The 19,779-nt window shown below is 46.1% G+C and overlaps 1 protein-coding gene across 1 annotated transcript in view; it reads right to left on the bottom strand.

The window, feature by feature from the left end:
* MFSD3 (major facilitator superfamily domain containing 3) overlaps positions 1 to 19,779 on the bottom strand; it is a 92,702-nt gene that overhangs the window by 44,529 nt on the left and 28,394 nt on the right. Inside the window, exon 4 of the mRNA XM_063450894.1 lies at positions 9,404 to 9,510. Coding sequence (XP_063306964.1) covers positions 9,404 to 9,510 — 107 coding nt within the window. The remainder of the gene's footprint in view (positions 1 to 9,403; positions 9,511 to 19,779) is intronic.

Here is a 19,779-nt window from a genome sequence, read left to right as displayed (position 1 = left end):
TATTCACACTGTATGGAATGAGAAGCTGCTGCTAGAACCCCAATACAGAGTAAGCTTACTATTATTCACACTGTATGGAATGAGAAGCTGCTGGGAGAACCCCAATACAGAGCAAGCGTACTATTATTCACACTGTATGGAACGAGAAGCTGCTGGGAGAACCCCAATACAGAGTAAGCTTACTATTATTCACACTGTATGGAATGTGAAGCTACTGGTAGAACCCCAATACAGAGTAAGCTTACTATTATTCACACTGTATGGAATGAGAAGCTACTGTGAGAACCCCAATACAGAGTAAGCTTACTATTATTCACACTGTATGGAATGAGAAGCTGCTGGGAGAACCTCAATACAGAGTAAGCTTACTATTATTCACACTGTATGGAATGAGAAGCTACTGGTAGAACCTCAATACAGAGTAAGCTTACAATTATTCACACTGTATGGAATGAGAAGCTGCTGGTAGAACCCCAATACAGAGTGAGCTTACTATTATTCACACTGTATGGAATGAGAAGCTGCTGGTAGAACCCCAATACAGAGTAAGCTTACTATTATTCACACTGTATGGAATGACAAGCTACTGGGAGAACCCCAATTCAGAGTAAGCTTACTATTATTCACACTGTATGGAATGAGAAGCTACTGGGAGAACCCCAATACAGAGTAAGCTTACTATTATTCACACTGTATGGAATGAGAAGCTGCTGGGAGAACCCCAATACAGAGTAAGCTTACTATTATTCACACTGTATGGAATGAGAAGCTACTGGGAGAACCCCAATACAGAGTAAGCTTACTATTATTCACACTGTATGGAATGAGAAGCTACTGGGAGAACCCCAATACAGAGTAAGCTTACTATTATTCACACTGTATGGAATGAGAAGCTACAGGTAGAACCTCAATACAGAGTAAGCTTACTATTATTCACACTGTATGGAATGAGAAGCTGCTGGGAGAACCCCAATACAGAGAAAGCTTACTATTATTCACACTGTATGGAATTATAAGCTACTGTGAGAACCCCAATACAGAGTAAGCTTACTATTATTCACACTGTATGAAATGAGAAGCTACTGGGAGAACCTCAATACAGAGTGAGCTTACTATTATTCACACTGTATGGAATGAGAAGCTGCTGGGAGAACCCCAATACAGAGTAAGCTTACTATTATTCACACTGTATGGAATGAGAAGCTGAGGGTAGAACCCCAATACAGAGTAAGCTTACTATTATTCACACTGTATGGAATGAGAAGCTACTGGTAGAACCTCAATACAGAGTAAGCTTACTATTATTCACACTGTATGGAATGAGAAGCTGCTGGGAGAACCCCAATACAGAGTAAGCTTACTATTATTCACACTGTATGGAATGAGAAGCTGCTGGTAGAACCCCAATACAGAGTAAGCTTACTATTATTCACACTGTATGGAATGAGAAGCTGCTGGTAGAACCCCAATACAGAGTAAGTTTACTATTATTCACACTGTATGGAATGAGAAGCTACTGGTAGAACCTCAATACAGAGTAAGCGTACTATTATTCACACTGTATGGAATGAGAAGCTACTGTGAGAACCTCAATACAGAGTAAGCGTACTATTATTCACACTGTATGGAATGAGAAGCTACTGTGAGAACCCCAATACAGAGTAAGCTTACTATTATTCACACTGTATGGAATGAGAAGCTGCTGGTAGAACCTCAATACAGAGTAAGCTTACTATTATTCACACTGTATGGAATGAGAAGCTGCTGGTAGAACCTCAATACAGAGTAAGCTTACTATTATTCACACTGTATGGAATGAGAAGCTGCTGGTAGAACCCCAATACAGAGTAAGCTTACTATTATTCACACTGTATGGAATGAGCAGCTGCTGGTAGAACCCCAATACAGAGTAAGCTTACTATTATTCACACTGTATGGAATGAGAAGCTGCTGGTAGAACCTCAATACAGAGTAAGCTTACTATTATTCACACTGTATGGAATGAGAAGCTGCTGGTAGAACCTCAATACAGAGTAAGCTTACTATTATTCACACTGTATGGAATGAGAAGCTACTGTGAGAACCCCAATACAGAGTAAGCTTACTATTATTCACACTGTATGGAATGAGAAGCTGCTGGTAGAACCCCAATACAGAGTAAGCTTACTATTATTCACACTGTATGGAATGAGAAGCTGCTGGGAGAACCTCAATACAGAGTAAGCTTACTATTATTCACACTGTATGGAATGAGAAGCTGCTGGTAGAACCCCAATACAGAGTAAGCTTACTATTATTCACACTGTATGGAATGAGAAGCTGCTGGGAGAACCCCAATACAGAGTAAGCTTACTATTATTCACACTGTATGGAATGAGAAGCTGCTGGTAGAACCCCAATACAGAGTAAGCTTACTATTATTCACACTGTATGGAATGAGAAGCTGCTGGGAGAACCCCAATACAGAGTAAGCTTACTATTATTCACACTGTATGGAATGACAAGCTGCTGGTAGAACCCCAATACAGAGTAAGCTTACTATTATTCACACTGTATGGAATGACAAGCTGCTGGGAGAACCCCAATACAGAGTAAGCTTACTATTATTCACACTGTATGGAATGAGAAGCTGCTGCTAGAACCCCAATACAGAGTAAGCTTACTATTATTCACACTGTATGGAATGAGAAGCTGCTGGGAGAACCCCAATACAGAGCAAGCGTACTATTATTCACACTGTATGGAACGAGAAGCTGCTGGGAGAACCCCAATACAGAGTAAGCTTACTATTATTCACACTGTATGGAATGTGAAGCTACTGGTAGAACCCCAATACAGAGTAAGCTTACTATTATTCACACTGTATGGAATGAGAAGCTACTGTGAGAACCCCAATACAGAGTAAGCTTACTATTATTCACACTGTATGGAATGAGAAGCTGCTGGGAGAACCTCAATACAGAGTAAGCTTACTATTATTCACACTGTATGGAATGACAAGCTGCTGGGAGAACCCCAATACAGAGTAAGCTTACTATTATTCACACTGTATGGAATGAGAAGCTGCTGCTAGAACCCCAATACAGAGTAAGCTTACTATTATTCACACTGTATGGAATGAGAAGCTGCTGGGAGAACCCCAATACAGAGCAAGCGTACTATTATTCACACTGTATGGAATGAGAAGCTGCTGGGAGAACCCCAATACAGAGTAAGCTTACTATTATTCACACTGTATGGAATGACAAGCTGCTGGGAGAACCTCAATACAGAGTAAGCTTACTATTATTCACACTGTATGGAATGAGAAGCTGCTGGTAGAACCCCAATACAGAGTAAGCTTACTATTATTCACACTGTATGGAATGTGAAGCTACTGGTAGAACCCCAATACAGAGTAAGCTTACTATTATTCACACTGTATGGAATGAGAAGCTACTGGGAGAACCCCAATACAGAGTAAGCTTACTATTATTCACACTGTATGGAATGAGAAGCTGCTGGGAGAACCTCAATACAGAGTAAGCTTACTATTATTCACACTGTATGGAATGAGAAGCTGCTGGTAGAACCCCAATACAGAGTAAGCTTACTATTATTCACACTGTATGGAATGAGAAGCTGCTGGGAGAACCCCAATACAGAGTAAGCTTACTATTATTCACACTGTGTCAGGGACCAGGAACCAGACAGAGACAGAAGTAGATGCAAACACACCTTTATTAATAAATAACAAATAATAAACAAAAGCAAAGTCCAGGAATCAAGCAGGGGTCAGTCACCAGAGCGGGTAGTCAGACAAGCCAGGATCAGGAGCACGGAGAGCAGCGGAGTCAGGAACAAGGCCGGAGTCAGGAACCAGGAGCCAACAGGAAACACAGGAACAAGGAGACTTCTGGGGAACAGGAAACCACGCAAGGGCAAGGAGGTTCTGGGCTTAGCTGCTTAAATAGGCAGAACTGATTAGCAGCAGGGTGATTACTACTCACAGGTGAGTAACCGTGGCAACAAGCAGAAGCAGCTCATAGTAATTGCAGCTGAAAACTCAATCACTGAAACAGAAAGGGTTGCTGTTTAAAACAGCAAAGAAACCCTGACAGTACCTCCCCCTCAACGACTCCCCCCATCTCTGTTGGTGGTTCCGGGCTTCATGGGGAAGCGGGCGTGATAGGAACGAAGGAGGGATGGTGCATGGACATCAGAGGCTGGAACCCAGGAGCGTTCCTCTGGACCGTATCCTTTCCAGTGCACCAAGTATTGGATCTGTCCTCTGAAGACCCGTGAGTCAATGATGCTGCGTATTTCATATTCCTCATGATTGTCAATCAGAACAGGACGTGGACGTGGCACTGAGGTGGTGTAGCGATTACAAACCAACGGTTTCAAGAGGGAAACATGGAAAACATGTTCGCATGTTAGCAGGAAGGTCAAGTGCGTAAGCTACAGGGTTAACCCTTCGAAGTATACGAAATGGCCCAACGTATCGGGGTGCCAGTTTTTGTGAGGGAACACGGAGGCGTAGGTTGCGGGAAGACAGCCAGACCCTCTCTCCGACCTGATAGGTAGGTGCAGGAAGGCGTCTGCGGTCGGCCTGTAGTTTGTAGTTCTGCATTGCGCGTTGCAAAGAACTCTGAACCTGCACCCAAGTGGAACGGAGTTCCCTGAGATGTTCCTCCAATGCCGGTATCTCCTGTGGCAAGAACGTATCAGGCAACATGGACGGTTGAAACCCATAGTTTGCCAGGAATGGGGATAGCCGGGAGGAGGCATTAATCGCACTATTGTGGGCAAACTCCGCCCAGGGTAGCAGATCAGACCAGTTGTTCTGGTGGTCAGAAATGTAGCAACGCAGAAACTGTTCCAGTGTTTGGTTAGCTCGTTCCGCTGCACCATTGGATTGCGGGTGGTAGGCCGAGGAGAAGGAAAGCTGAATTCCCATTTGCGTACAAAAAGCTCTCCAAAATCTGGACACGAACTGGCTACCCCTATCTGAGACTATCACTTTGGGTAACCCATGCAAACGAAAGATCTCCCGACCAAAAATTGTTGCAAGTTCCTGGGAAGTTGGTAGTTTTTTCAAGGGAATGCAATGCGACATCTTCGAGAATCGGTCAACAACCATGAGAACGACTGTATTGCCACGGGAGACCGGAAGATCTACGATAAAATCCATGGACAAGTGGGTCCAGGGTCGTTCACCATTAGGTATGGTTTGCAGGAGACCCACTGGAGGGCGTCGTGGGGTTTTATTTTGAGCGCACACAGGACAGGCAGCTACAAAAGCGGTGACATCCGAACGGAGACTAGGCCACCAAAATTGCCGGGATACGGACCAGATTAACTGGTTTTTGCCTGGATGTCCAGCTGCTTTGGGGTCGTGGTATGTACTCAATAGTTTCGTACGGAGGTTAATAGGTACAAAACAACGGCCATTAGGTTTCTCTGGAGGAGCATTACTTTGTGCAGCCAGAATCTCCTCGCCTAGGGGTGAGGTGAGGTTAGTACGGATGGTTGCCAGTATATGGTCCGGAGGAATCACAGGAGTAGGGGTTATCTCCTCTCTAGATGACGGGAGAACTGTCGAGACAAGGCATCAGCCCGAATGTTTTTTGTACCGGGCAAGTAAGAAACCACATAATTGAATCTTGATAGGAAGAGAGCCCATCTAGCTTGCCGGGGGGAAAGTCGCTTAGCTTCAGAAAGATATGTTAGATTCTTGTGGTCTGTGAGTATGAGGATTGGCACTGAAGTACCCTCAAGAAGGTGCCTCCATTCTTTGAGAGCTAAAATTATGGCTAGAAGTTCTCTATCACCAATCTGGTAATTGCATTCCGCCGGGTTCAATTTCCTCGAGAAATACCCGCACGGATGCCTGGAGCTCTCTGGGTTAGGACGTTGAGACAGGAGGGCGCCCACTCCTGTCTCAGACGCATCGACCTCAAGAATGAATGGTAAGGCAGGGTTAGGGTGTGCCAGTATAGGAGCAGCAGCAAAGGCGACTTTGAGAGACTCAAAGGCAGTAATGGCTTCCTGTGACCAATGCTGTGGATCAGCATCTCTCCTGGTCATGTCCGTGAGAGGTTTAACCAAGGAAGAAAAGTTGCGTATGAACTTCCGATAATAATTGGCGAAGCCCAGAAACCGTTGTATAGAGCGAAGACCCGTAGGTCGAGGCCATTTTAGTACAGCCGAAAGTTTCTCCGGATCCATAGAGAATCCAGCGTCTGAGATAACATATCCCAAGAATGTAACCTGTTTGCAGTGAAACTCACATTTCTCCAATTTGCAGAACAGATTATTTTCTCTAAGTCTCTGTAATACACGAGAAACGTCTGCGTGATGGTTCTCGAGAGATGTGGAATGGATCAGAATATCATCAAGATAAACCACCACACATTGCTGCAGCATATCTCGCAGGACGTCATTTATAAATTCTTGGAAAACCGCCGGAGCATTGCAAAGACCAAAGGGCATTACTAGGTATTCGTAATGGCCGCTCCTGGTGTTAAATGCGGTTTTCCATTCGTGGTCCTCTTTTATCCGGACGAGATTATATGCCCCTCTCAGATCAAGTTTGGTGAAGACCGTTGCTCCCTTGAGGCGGTCAAATAATTCCGTGATTAATGGAATGGGGTAGGCATTCTTAATAGTAATGCGATTGAGACCCCTATAGTCGATACAGGGTCTCAACTCGCCATCTTTTTTCTTTACAAAGAAAAAGCCGGCCCCGGCAGGAGAAGATGACTTCCGAATAAAACCCTTAGACAGTGCATCGGTAACATACTCCTCCATGGCTCGATTCTCTGCTACAGACAGTGGGTAAATCCGGCCCCGGGGAGGATTAGTACCCGGTTGGAGTTCGATACCACAGTCATACGGACGGTGTGGTGGCAGAACGCTGGCTTGACCCTTGTCAAATACATCTTGGAATTCTTGGTACTCAGCGGGTAAGGAAGAGGCAGAACATGCGCCCAAAACTTTGACCGGTTTCTGGAGACAGGACAATGTGCATTGCTGGGACCATGATAATATCTCAGCTTTGCGCCAATCAATTGTGGGGTTATGCTTCTGTAACCAAGGGTATCCCAAAACAACCTGGTAATATGGAGAGGAAATGACCTGGAATTGGATCGTCTCATGATGTAGAGCCCCTACAGCCAGAGATATGGGCACGGTTTCTTGGGTCACGTGGGTTGGCTGTATTGGTCTGCCATCGATGGCTTCGAAGGCTAGTGGGAAGTTGCGAGACTGTAAGGGTATAGAGTGCTTTGCTGCAAATGCACAATCTATAAACAAGCCTGCGGCCCCAGAATCAAGAAATGCCCGGGTTTCAATGGATGAATCAGGCCAGGAGAGGATAACAGGCACCAAGGGTTTGCGCACACATATCTCTGGGTCTGCAGAAAGACCACCCAAGATCTGCCCCTGACAGTATCTTGGGTGCGGGCCCTTTGCCGGACGAATCGGGCAAAACTTTAACACGTGACCGTGGTGTCCGCAGTATAGGCACAGACCCTCCCTCCTCGAAAGGCTCTCTCCTCGACCGAGAGGCGTGAGAAGCCGAACCGCCTTGTCTCCACACAGACAGAGGACTCAGGACCAGGAGGCATGGGAGGTGAGGGAGGTTCGGGTGGGCAAGAAAAGCTCTGTGCCAAATTTACAAGAGGCCTCCGCAGGCGCTCCTTGGATGAGGATCTCTCTCGGAGTCTGATGTCAATGAGGGTGACAAATGATATCAGTTCCTCGAGGCTGCAATCTCATTTTTAAACACATCGGAGAGACCCTGTGCAAAGGCAGCCACGAGAGTCTCGTTGTTCCAGCCACCCTCTGCTGCCATGGTACGGAATTCACTGGCATACTCGACAATAGTTTTTGTGCCCTGAGCATTAGACATGAGTAGTTCGGCAGTAGGGGTGGAGCGAGCTGGAATATCAAAAACCCTTTTGAAGGATGCAACAAATTCAGGGTAATTGTAAATAATAGGCTTCTCTGCCTCCCAGAGAGGTTTTGCCCAAGCTAGGGCCTTTTCAGACAGCAAAGAAATCATGAAGTGAACTTTGTCACTGTCTGTAAGAAATGCCTGGGGCAGGGTTTCAAGGTATCCTTTAACCTGATTTATAAATTCTCTGCACTGAGCAGGGTTGCCCCCAAAATATTGAGGGAGCGGGACAGACCCAGTCATTTCTCTAGCCGCTACAGGTTTGGAGGCTACAACCGGTGCTAGAACAGGAAGTGAGGCAGAGGCCGCAATCGCAGGCTGGCCGGGTACTGGATCCAGATGGGCATACTGGTCCAAATGGTGGTTCTGCTGGTCCCACTGGGTAAGCAGGTTAGGTATAGGTGTCTTGCCTGTACCATCTGTATTCATGGCCCTTGCGTAATGTCAGGGACCAGGAACCAGACAGAGACAGAAGTAGATGCAAACACACCTTTATTAATAAATAACAAATAATAAACAAAAGCAAAGTCCAGGAATCAAGCAGGGGTCAGTCACCAGAGCGGGTAGTCAGACAAGCCAGGATCAGGAGCACGGAGAGCAGCGGAGTCAGGAACAAGGCCGGAGTCAGGAACCAGGAGCAAACAGGAAACACAGGAACAAGGAGACTTCTGGGGAACAGGAAACCACGCAAGGGCCAGGAGGTTCTGGGCTTAGCTGCTTAAATAGGCAGAACTGATTAGCAGCAGGGTTAATTACTACTCACAGGTGAGTAACCGTGGCAACAAGCAGAAGCAGCTCATAGTAATTGCAGCTGAAAACTCAATCACTGAAACAGAAAGGGTTTAAAACAGCAAAGAAACCCTGACACACTGTATGGAATGACAAGCTGATGGTAGAACCCCAATACAGAGTAAGCTTACTATTATTCACACTGTATGGAATGAGAAGCTGCTGGGAGAACCCCAATACAGAGTAAGCTTACTATTATTCACACTGTATGGAATGAGAATCTGCTGGGAGAACCTCAATACAGAGTAAGCTTACTATTATTCACACTGTATGGAATGAGAATCTGCTGGGAGAACCCCAATACAGAGTAAGCTTACTATTATTCACACTGTATGGAATGAGAAGCTGCTGGGAGAACCCCAATACAGAGTAAGCTTACTATTATTCACACTGTATGGAATGAGAAGCTGCTGGGAGAACCCCAATACAGAGTAAGCTTACTATTATTCACACTGTATGGAATGAGAAGCTGCTGGGAGAACCTCAATACAGAGTGAGCTTACTATTATTCACACTGTATGGAATGAGAAGCTACTGTGAGAACCCCAATACAGAGTAAGCTTACTATTATTCACACTGTGTACAATAACATATACACATTTATGATGAAGGAAGAATAAAAAAATAAATACAACGTACACACGGCAGCAATAGAAAGAAAGCTTCTAGACTCACCGTGCAGGAGTCTGGCATCTGGTCTTAGTGCCCTGAGAAGCATCGTCTGAAGCACTAAGCAAAGACTTCTCAAGCATAACGTGGCTCTCAATAGTGATGGTAGAGACCTGAAGCACAGAACAAGGGAAATGGTGAAAAAAAAAAAAGACAGAACCAAGAAAAGGACGAACACACAGACTCCGACGGGATCCAGGTAAATCTGACTACTTACTCTGGGTGGATGCCATAGGGCTGTAGTGGTTATGGTGCTTGGAGTGTTTATTTAATAGGGCAGTACTGTAACAAAGCTACACAATACAAAAATAAAACACATATACGTCCGGTACTCAAACTCCCCGCACTGGAATATAATCCATCGTTAACTAACATGTGAATCATTAAATCATACCGCCCAACGAGCCAGTATTTTTTTTACATTATATGTTACAAAACTGATTTCATAACAAGGCTTATATTATGCATTACCTTTCTTTACTAAACACCAGCATGTGGATAGATTATCAAAAACTCATACAAATGCGTCGGGATTATCTTCAGACGGGAATCTTCACCCCCTGGTGATTTCAGACCAACTACCTCTAACAGCATCCCTTATCTCGGGTCACACGAATCTCATAGAGAATTTTTGGATATAACTAGAAACATTCTTTCAGAAACATGGGCACCAGGCAAGTGCAAGTTATGGATCAGCCTGGAAAATTTTGCTTAATTGTTGCATGGAACGGGCTGTGCATCCCATACATTCGAATTTAGCAAATGTACTTAATTTTATGGCAATACAGGAGGCTTAATATTCGCTTTACTTTTTTTTTTTTTTATTCGAAATCTCCCAGCAGCAAATAAATGGGTAACAGTGTAAAATAAAAGTCAACCAATCACATAGAAGGTATCTGTAACAAAGGTGAATTAAGTTCTTCCCACTTCCACTTTCTTTGCTGCTTGCCTCACAGGTGAGTCTACTCCAATTACACTGCTATTAAAGGGATCCTATAGTGCCAGGATAACAAACCCGTTTTCCTGGCACTATAGACTCCTGGAGTGCCCTCCTCCCTCGGGGCACCCCTTCAGCCACTTACCAGAATACAGCACCGATGTCCCTGTTAATAATATTGATAATATGTCTGACCTACAAGACGCCTCTGTGGCGAAACCAACCTCGCCACTGTGAACTGGAGAAGCCTGGTTGCTAGCCTCCTACCCTGCGACTATGGCCCTGCAGGCTAAACCTTTTATTTTCCCTGCAGAAAGGCTTATTCGTGCCTTTCAGCCGGGGTGTTCGGTAGATTCCAACTACCGAACGAGGGACCACCGGGGAGCTGGAGTGTGCCGCCAATTGACCACCCAGAAGCTGCAGTTAACCGCAGCTTAATTGATGAACGCTGGGTGGCCTTTGTTCGTTTGGCGAACACGTGGCAGCAGCCATTTTAAGTCCCGAACGGCTAGCGGTGTTCAGCGCTAACACTGTGGAACTGAAAACGTACACTTACTTGCGCGAACACCGTCAGCCCCCTGGTTCCTATTCATGCCCTTGGTGTCGAACACCGGTTCAGTCGGTACTTTGGGATATGTGAAAATGTTAACCCAGATAGCTAAGCCATGGAGCCCATTCGTGTAACGAAAGACTATGTGAAAGACTTTGGCTCCATGGCGATTGAACTGTATGTATGTGATCTGAGCGCCATTCGGTAGTAATGTGTGCTCAGATCTAAGCTATCTGGGGATATGTAGAATGTGTATGTTTTATGTACTAAATGCATCAATAGGTAATTTTGTGTCTTTTACTGTCTTTTTGTCTGCCATGTGGGTAATGGAGTTTTGCCTCTGTCCTTGGAGATAATTGGATTACTTCTCCAATTATCTCCAGGCCAGGGAGGAGGGATTGTGATGCATTGTGGGATTGTTTAAAGGTGTATGTCTGTGATTGGTCAGTGTCCTATATGTTTCCCAGTTTCCCATCTGGTCCCCTAGGGGAGTGTCCACCAGGTGGGAGACCTGCATAAAAGCCGGGCAGGTAGCCCCAGTAAAGGAGTTCCTGCTTAACCCTCAAAGTGAAGTGTCGTCTCATTCTTGGGGGGAATTTGATTGTATGCCGATTGCCAGGAGTGTGAACTGTTCATAGGGCTTTTCCTGTTCGGCTGCTTCCTGTGTTCGTGTGTTTCCTATTCGGAAGTTGGTGACTTCGTGCAGTTTGCAGTTCGAGGGATTGGTGATTGCAGTAGCTGCTTGTCTATCTGGAAGGGGATTATCGCCTAAACGGTTTTTATCCCCTTGTGAGCGAAACGGTCCGTTACAGCCTCTATTTCGGCTGAACTTAAAGCCTGGCTCTTTTCTGCTATTGCAGAGTCAATCCCTAAGGCACTAGTTGCCCTACAGTAACAACCTAATCCAGTTCCCAAGGTAACATTACAACGCCTCTCTGACTCCGAGGAGTCGCTTGATCTATCTGATCATGAGGGTGCTCCCCACAAACACCCTTGGAATTGATGCACATCTGCCGGCAAAGGCAAGGCGCCAGCTAAGGCTCCTAGATTAGCCCTGTGACAAGACCAAACTCTCCAAATTGCATTGGAGGAGCCTGGTTGCCCGCCTGCTGCCTTTGGATTATGGACCGGCAGTTAAAGGGTTAATTTTACAGTGCAGAAGGATTTATTTCTCCCTTTCTGCACAGCCGTTCGGTAGATTCTATCTACCGAACAAACAGCCACTTTTCAGCCTCCCCAGAGCCGTGGGGAGCCGGCAGGCACCGTTAATTGGCCACCCAGAAGCTGGAGTGTGCCCTCCATTTACCTCCCTGAAGCTGCGGTTAACCGCAGCTTAATTGATTGTTACTGGGTGGCCGCGGTTACACTTAGCGGCCACTAGATGGCGGTGTTCTGGAGCTCCCCGGGCAGCCAACGCTTTTCTGCCCGGCTTTCATGCACCAAACCCGGATACTTTTACGTGCAGGCGCCGCTGAACCTCCAGCCCCTGGTTCTAATTCGTACTGATTTGGCGAATGCATATACATTCGGTATTTTATGTTGGAGAAATGTTTTAACCCAGATAGCCATGCCATGGAGCATATTAGTGTAATTAAAGACTTTGGCTCCATGGCAATTAAACTATATTCGTGTGGTCTGAGTGCCATTCACCTAATAATGTGCACTCAGACCTGAGCTATCTGGGGATATGTTACATGTCTGTGTTTTATGTGAAAAAAGTAACTTTGTGTATTTAAAAGTGATAGTCTGTCTTTGTGTCCCCACGTGTGTAATGGAGTTTTGCCTTTGTCCTGGGAGATAATTGAATTACTTCTCCAGGGCAGAGGGGAGGAAGCCAGGATGCATTGTGGGGATGTTTTACTTCTGTATGTCTGTAATTGGTACTTGTCTGTCCGTTGTTACAGTCTCCCATTTGGTCCCCTAGGGGAGTGTCCACCAGGTGGGAGACCTGCATAAATACAGGGGCAGGTAGCCCTCAATAAACAGACCACTGCTTGACCCTCAACACGGAGCCTTGTCTCGTTCTTGGGGGGATTCACTGTATGCTGATAGAGACTGACTGCCAGGAGTGTAAGCCGCTTGGGAGCTTTTCCTGTTCGTCTGCTAGCAGCTATTCGTGAGGTTCCAGTTCGGGAGTTTGGAGTGCTACCTTATTCCCTTGTATGCAGTTCGGGAGTTTGGTGCATTCACTTATATCCAATTCGTGAGTTTTGGTGATTCTACAGTAGCTGTGCCTGTCTTTGAAAAGGGGATTATCGCCTAAACGATTTTAACCCCTTGTCTGCTGAAACGGTCCGTTACAAGCCCATTCTTCCCTACCACGGCTTCCTGACCTAGACCCTTTAGAGGGCTCTACGTCACACAGTCTACAGATCGTGGACGAGTATAATGCTGGTTATTCTGATGACGACCTTCCCTTTGATAACAGAGCCAACGCTCAATCCAAATATGTCATTGAGACAATCATTGATCAGTCACAGAACTCAACTACCAATTCACAGCAGGACCAGTCCTACAAGACTCTGCTGGATTACCAGGGCCAACCCTTTTTAGACCCAAGACTGATTAAGCACCCTCGCTCAGCCAAATGGGCCCCACCTGAGCATATTGCTCAGTTTTGCAAACTATGGTTATGTTAACCCCTGGGAAAAAAGGTCAGAAATAAACTCAGAGCCAAATGTCCTCGCCCAATTATCCCAGACAAAGTTGCTCACACACCCAAGTTTGACCCTATTCTGATCACATTCTTTACAAGACTGGGTAAAGACCCTCGTAAGGGCATAAATTGCTCAATATTTTATTTTGCCAGCCCCCATCCTGAGGGACAGAGAGAGAGACTTAATTTGTGTTCAGACCGTTATTAATTGATGCCCACATGGCGGCACTAATGTCCCCCTCTGATTTGCTCTCTTGGTAGATCAGCCCGTCACAACACACATGACCCTGTACCCAAGCTGGATGTCCCACTATGTTTTATGTCTTATTATGTTTTATTACATATTATCTTGTAAAAAACACTTCTGACACCCCTATCAAGCTTGTTTTACTATCTTGAATATAGGATGAATATGCAGAAAATAGCGCTGTGGCGAAACCAACTTCGCCACTGTGAACTGGAGGAGCCTGGTTGCTCGCCTGCTGCCTTTAGATTATGGACCGGCAGCTAAAGGGTTAATTTTGCTGTGCAAAAGGATTTATTTCTCCCTTACTGCACAGCCATTCGGAAGATTCCATCTACCGAACAAACAGCCGTTTATCAGCCTCCCCAGAGCCGTGGGAAGCCGTCCGGCGCTGTTAATGGGCCACCCAGAAGCTGCGGTTAACCGCGGCTTAACAAGCGTGTGCCGGCAATTGACCACCCAGTAGCTGCGGTTAACCGCAGCCTAATTGATTGTGACTGGGTGGTCGCGGTTACACTTAGCCGCCACACGATGGCGGTGTTCTGGAGCTCCCCGGGCAGCCAGCGCTTGTCTGCCCGGCTTTCATGCACCAAACCCGGACACTTTTATGTGCAGGCACCGCTGAACTTCCAACCCCTGGTTCTATTCGTATGGATTGGGCGAATGCATGGAAATTTGGTAGTTTGTTTTACGTGAATGCTTTAACCCAGATAGCAATGCCATGGAGCCTGTTCGTGTAATTAAAGACTTTGGCTCCATGGCAATTAAACTGTATTCGTGTGGTCTGAGTGCCATTCACCAAATAATGTGCACTCAGACCTGAGCTATCTGGGGATATGTTAAATGTGTGTATTTTCTGTGCCATTCATCCTACTGTATATTTTAAAGTAAAATACTGTATTTGTATCACCATGTGCATAACGGAGTCTTGCCTTTGTCCTGGGAGATAATTGAATTACTTCTCTAATTATCTCCAGGACAGAGAGGAGGAAGCCAGGATGCATTGTGGGAAAGTATTGTGGCTGTGTGCACTAAAGTGATGCATGTCTGTCTGCTGTTTCAGTCTCCCATTTGGTCCCTTAGGGGAGTGTCCACCAGCTGGGAGACCTGCATAAATACTGGGCAGGTAGCCCTCAGTAAATCAGTTCCTGCTTGACCCTCAAAGCGATGTGTCGTCTCGTTCTTTGGGGGAATTGGATTGTATGCTGACTGCCAGGAGTGTAAGCGGATTGTATGCTTTTCCTGTTCGGCTGATTCCAGGGTTCGTGTGTTTCTAGTTCGGGAGTTGGTGAATTCGTACAGTTTGCTGTTCGGGAGATTGGTGCTTGCAGTAGCTGCTGGTCTATGCAAAAGGAGATTATCGCCTAAACTGGGTTTTATCCTCTTGTGTGCAAAACGGTCCGCAACAAGCGCTGTTATCTATAACTATGGTTGTACCTGAAGAGCAAGTATCAAATTCCATTCCTTAAAAAGGGGCAAGAAAACTGTATACCATGACAATGTTATCTCCTGTATGTTATAATGTGGGGTTGTCCCGCTGTCGTGGCACAACAAGCTCATATTGTTAACATTTTGCACAATAAAATAAAGATTGACACAAAAAAATAATAATCGAGAAAGATAGCATACTTAAGTATAAACAATAACACAAATATGATTTATTAATACAAATGGACAAGGTCAACAATACTTTAAAATTGGAAAAAACGGAATGTAATGGATTAATCCACATTAGTCTTAATAAAGGACTAATGTTAGGGACATAAATAAAACTTTTAAAATTATGTTTAAAAATCTATATATCTTAAAATTGTATTGAATATAGATCTCACGGGCATGTCTATAGTGGAGAATAAAGTGGATGCTAAATATAAATATATATTTATATATTCTGGAAAAAGAATAACATTTTTTTTATATACTGTATTAACCCAATTATCTCCAGGCAGAAAAAACACATAATTTACCAAGTCCCAGAAGCATCTCAAAAACACACAAAATCCCCACAAATTACCGAGATCAGTTCAGGGGTTCAGGAATTCTATGGAAGTCTTATTTTGACCGACGGCACGCATGGTTTCATGCCAAAAACAGTTCCATAGAATCAGGCTACTTCGAAGTAACGTTCAAAATACCGAACGTAGCCGTTCGTGAATATAGCCAGTGTATGTCTCTTGTTCTGGGGCAGCTTCTTACCGAACCCCGTTCGACTCCCGTTCGAATAGCCGAACCTCCATGGAAGGTAAAAGTTTAGCGGTGTTCATGCCGTCAAGTGTTCGATTTGAGTTCCATGCACTCGACGATCAAACACCCCTGTATGCGTTTGACTAAACAAGATGGCCGCCACCACGTGTTCGAATGGAACTTCGAATGGCTTTGGAAGTTTTGGCCATACAAGTTTAAAAAGGGCACACACAGTGGTTCTAACCAGACTTTGGCACAGGAGCCATAGTCACAGGGTAGGAGGCTGGCAAATATGCCCCTCCAAAAGCCAGTGACGAGGTTACTTTCGTCACAAACCCTTATCAGGAAAGACCACCAATACCACTCAAGATGTCCCAGGCCGAAAATGCGGCCTTACACACAGAGTTCTGCAAACTCAGGGGCTATCGAACCTTCGACCACGTGCCGACATTCCTCAGTAATATTTTTCTAGTCAAGAAAAAATCCGGAGAGTTTAAATTAACTAAACCTAGTGGTCACTCGTCGCCACTTTAAAATGGAGGAGATACATCTTTTATGCGACCCTCTCTGCAACGGAGATAGGTTCTCCCGGTTCAACCAAAAGGACGCTTAACTAACGTTCCCAATAGCACCTTCCAACCAGTGCTATATACAATTTATTTGGCACCATGATCTCTAGCAATTCACCTGCCTACAGTTAGTGGTGTTCCACAAAACTGATAAAACTGGTTAACTGGTCCTCCGCTCTCAAGGCATCAGATCCATTGTCTACCTCGACGACATCCTGATTATGGCTCAAGACCCTCTCACCCTTCAACTTCACACGGAGATGACAACCTCTCTCCATGAAAATCTCGGTTTTGTGATAAATTTTGAAAAATCTTCCCTGATTCCCACACAAACCGTACAGTTTCTGGGCTTCCAAATAGACTCCATTCAAGCTATCCTCCAACTCCCGTCCTCCAAAATAAAGACTATCAAGAAGGACATTCGAAAACTAATTGGCTCTCCTCGCACCTACCTTCGCGATCTAGCAGGATCGGCCTCCTGTCAGCCTCCATTCAGGCCATCTTCCCGGGCCCATTACAGAGCAATGCAACGTCTCAAGGCCTTCTATATGCCTATATCCGCTTCATATGATCAACTGATTTCACAGACAGAGGAACTGGATTGGTGGCTTCACAATATGGAGTAGTGGAACGGAAAGGCGGTCTTCGTCTCTCTACCAGATTTCATGCTTGAATCAGATGCCAGCCTCTCAGGATGGGGCGCCACTTGCTCGGATCTCTCCACAGGAGGGCTTTGGACACCATCAGAACAGCCCGTACACATAAGCTGCCTCGAGTTGATTGCCGGCTCCTTTGCAGTCCGCTGCTTCCAGGAAGACGCATACAACTGCTCTCTCACTCTGAGGATGGACTCTCCGCTGTTCGTTCGTTACGTCAATTGTTGAGGAGGTTCTCGCTCCAAAGTCCTCTCGGACTTGACGAAAGGAACTCTACCAATTTTTCCTGGCCAGGAACATCTCCCTTCAAGCAGAGTATTTACCAGGCCCAGACACCTTGGTGGCGGACTGGTTCTCTCGTCACTAGAGAGACGCCAGCGATTGGCAATTGGACACATACATCTTCCATCTCCTTCAACTATCTCATGGTCCTCTACATCGGGACCTCTTTGCATCCCTCTTGAATCACCAGACCAAAGCCTTTTTCAGCTGTGTGGCAAACCTAGCCACTTTAGGTCATATTGCAGAACATTTAAAGGTTGTCTGAAATAGCTGTGTTAACCTGGTGTAAAAATGTACTCGTAGGTTTTAGAATAGAGAGCATGCATAGGCTAACAGCCGTGAATAAAACTGTCAGTTAACTCCTGGAGCCGTGAATAAAATTGTCAGTTGACTCCCTGAAGTGTGTTTCGTCCGGTTACTGGGGGATTTGGGATATTGCCTTCTTTTCCAGCGCTTTACTTTGGATTACCTTCTATACCAGCGGAGATCTTGGGATTTAATATTGCAGCTCCGCCACAATTGGTGGCAGCAGTGGGATTCGAACCGCACAACAGAACGTCATTCGGCAGATTTGGCACGAATAAAGAGAAAGGAACAGCAATTTGTGGAAACCCCAATTCACATGAGAACCGGAATTCAAGGGTATGTGAATTTACCCGAACAGATGGTGAATGGTTACGGATTATACACGCTTGAAACGAGCTACATTAAAGGAGCTATTAGAAGCAAGGGGAATCATTGCCAGTAACAAAGCCAAAGCCATTCTCGTTGCTGAACTCATGGAGGGAGACCAGGAGCGGCTGCTGCAGCACCTCCAATGGAGAATACACAGACAGAGTTTGAAAAAGAGCTCAAGAGCCGGCTGGCATTTTTCCCAGGGACGCCCCTACAGAAACAGTGGAACGGATAATGGCCGACGTGCACGAGTATTTAATGGCCAAGCAACAAGCCACCCAGAGATCCAGAGAGGGGTCTCCAACACCACTCAACATTGTCCAGGGAAAGCCCAAATTTCCCTACCACGCGTTCAAAAATTATGTGGACACAGAGGACATTGATGGATACTTGCAAGACTTCGAGAGGTTATGTCAATTGCATGACATCAGCGCAGCCGACCAGGTAGCCCTGCTGGCGGGCAAGTTATCAGGCCGGGCAGCCGAGGCCTACCGCACCATGCTAGATGAGGACAGCAGGGACTACCAGAAAGTGAAGCAGGCCATCCTGACCAGGTATGCCATCACCCCAGAGGCATACCGTCAACAGTTTCGGGAACTGCGCAAACAGGACCGAGATTCACACACGGAGTGGGCACACCGTCTGACCAGGGCTGCCAAGGGATGGATACAAGCAGCTCGTGCCACTACCGTGGAAGACATGCTGCAACTGCTGTTATTAGAACAGTTCTTTCAAGGACTAAACCCAGACCTACAGAATTGGTTAAGAGACCAGAAACCACGTACCTTAACCGAAGCAGCACAACTGGCAGACAAGTACCAAGATGCCAGGAGGGCACAACGGACGCAGTCACGTCCCACTCCCGGGACCACCGCACCGCTTCCAGCTACCCCTACTGCACCTACAGCAAACCCATTCCGGCCAACCCCGGGGGGGCACACTCCACCCTCCAGGTATAATGGCAGAGCGAATATACAGTGCCATACGTGCAAACAATGGGGCCACATGGCGAGAGAGTGTACCCAGAACCGGAGCCGCCAAGCATGGAGCCAGGTATGGCAGAATCCAGCACCAAGAGCAGCCGCCCACCACTACCAAGCGGAGCAGGCAACGCAGGAGATACTTTTTAATCAGACCGAAGAGCCCCTGGGGATGCTACACGATGTGATGTCGGTACAAGTCACAGACAACAGGCAACACCGGTTCGCTTATGGATCTACCGCTCTCTTCCAGCAGTGACCACTTTGGCCCATCCACGACCAGGGGTAAGCAACAACTCGTACCCTCCCAGGTACAATACACGACCGCCAACCCGCTGCTATACCTGCAACCAGCAAGGACATTTTAAAAGAGATTGCCGACGGAACAGGAACCGACCAACCTGGCATAACCAGGGGCCACCACCCCATAACCGAGCTGCGGTACACTGTTACCAAAAAGAACCCCTTGTCCCACACATGACAGCCATATCCGTAGAAGAACCCCTGGGAACCCTGCACGAAGTGAACCCCATACAAGCCGCCTCAGACAACTGACAGGGGCACCGCCAGGTGGTACACATGGAGGGAAAGAGTATACAAGGTTTACGTGACTCTGGTTCCACCTTGACTCTGGTCCGGAATCATCTGG

This window comes from Pelobates fuscus, chromosome 4 (genome assembly GCF_036172605.1).
Source record: "Pelobates fuscus isolate aPelFus1 chromosome 4, aPelFus1.pri, whole genome shotgun sequence".
In the NCBI taxonomy this organism is placed as follows: domain Eukaryota; kingdom Metazoa; phylum Chordata; class Amphibia; order Anura; family Pelobatidae; genus Pelobates; species Pelobates fuscus.
The sequence above is the reverse complement of the archived record's forward strand: the minus strand, read 5'-3'. Positions and strand labels throughout refer to the sequence as shown.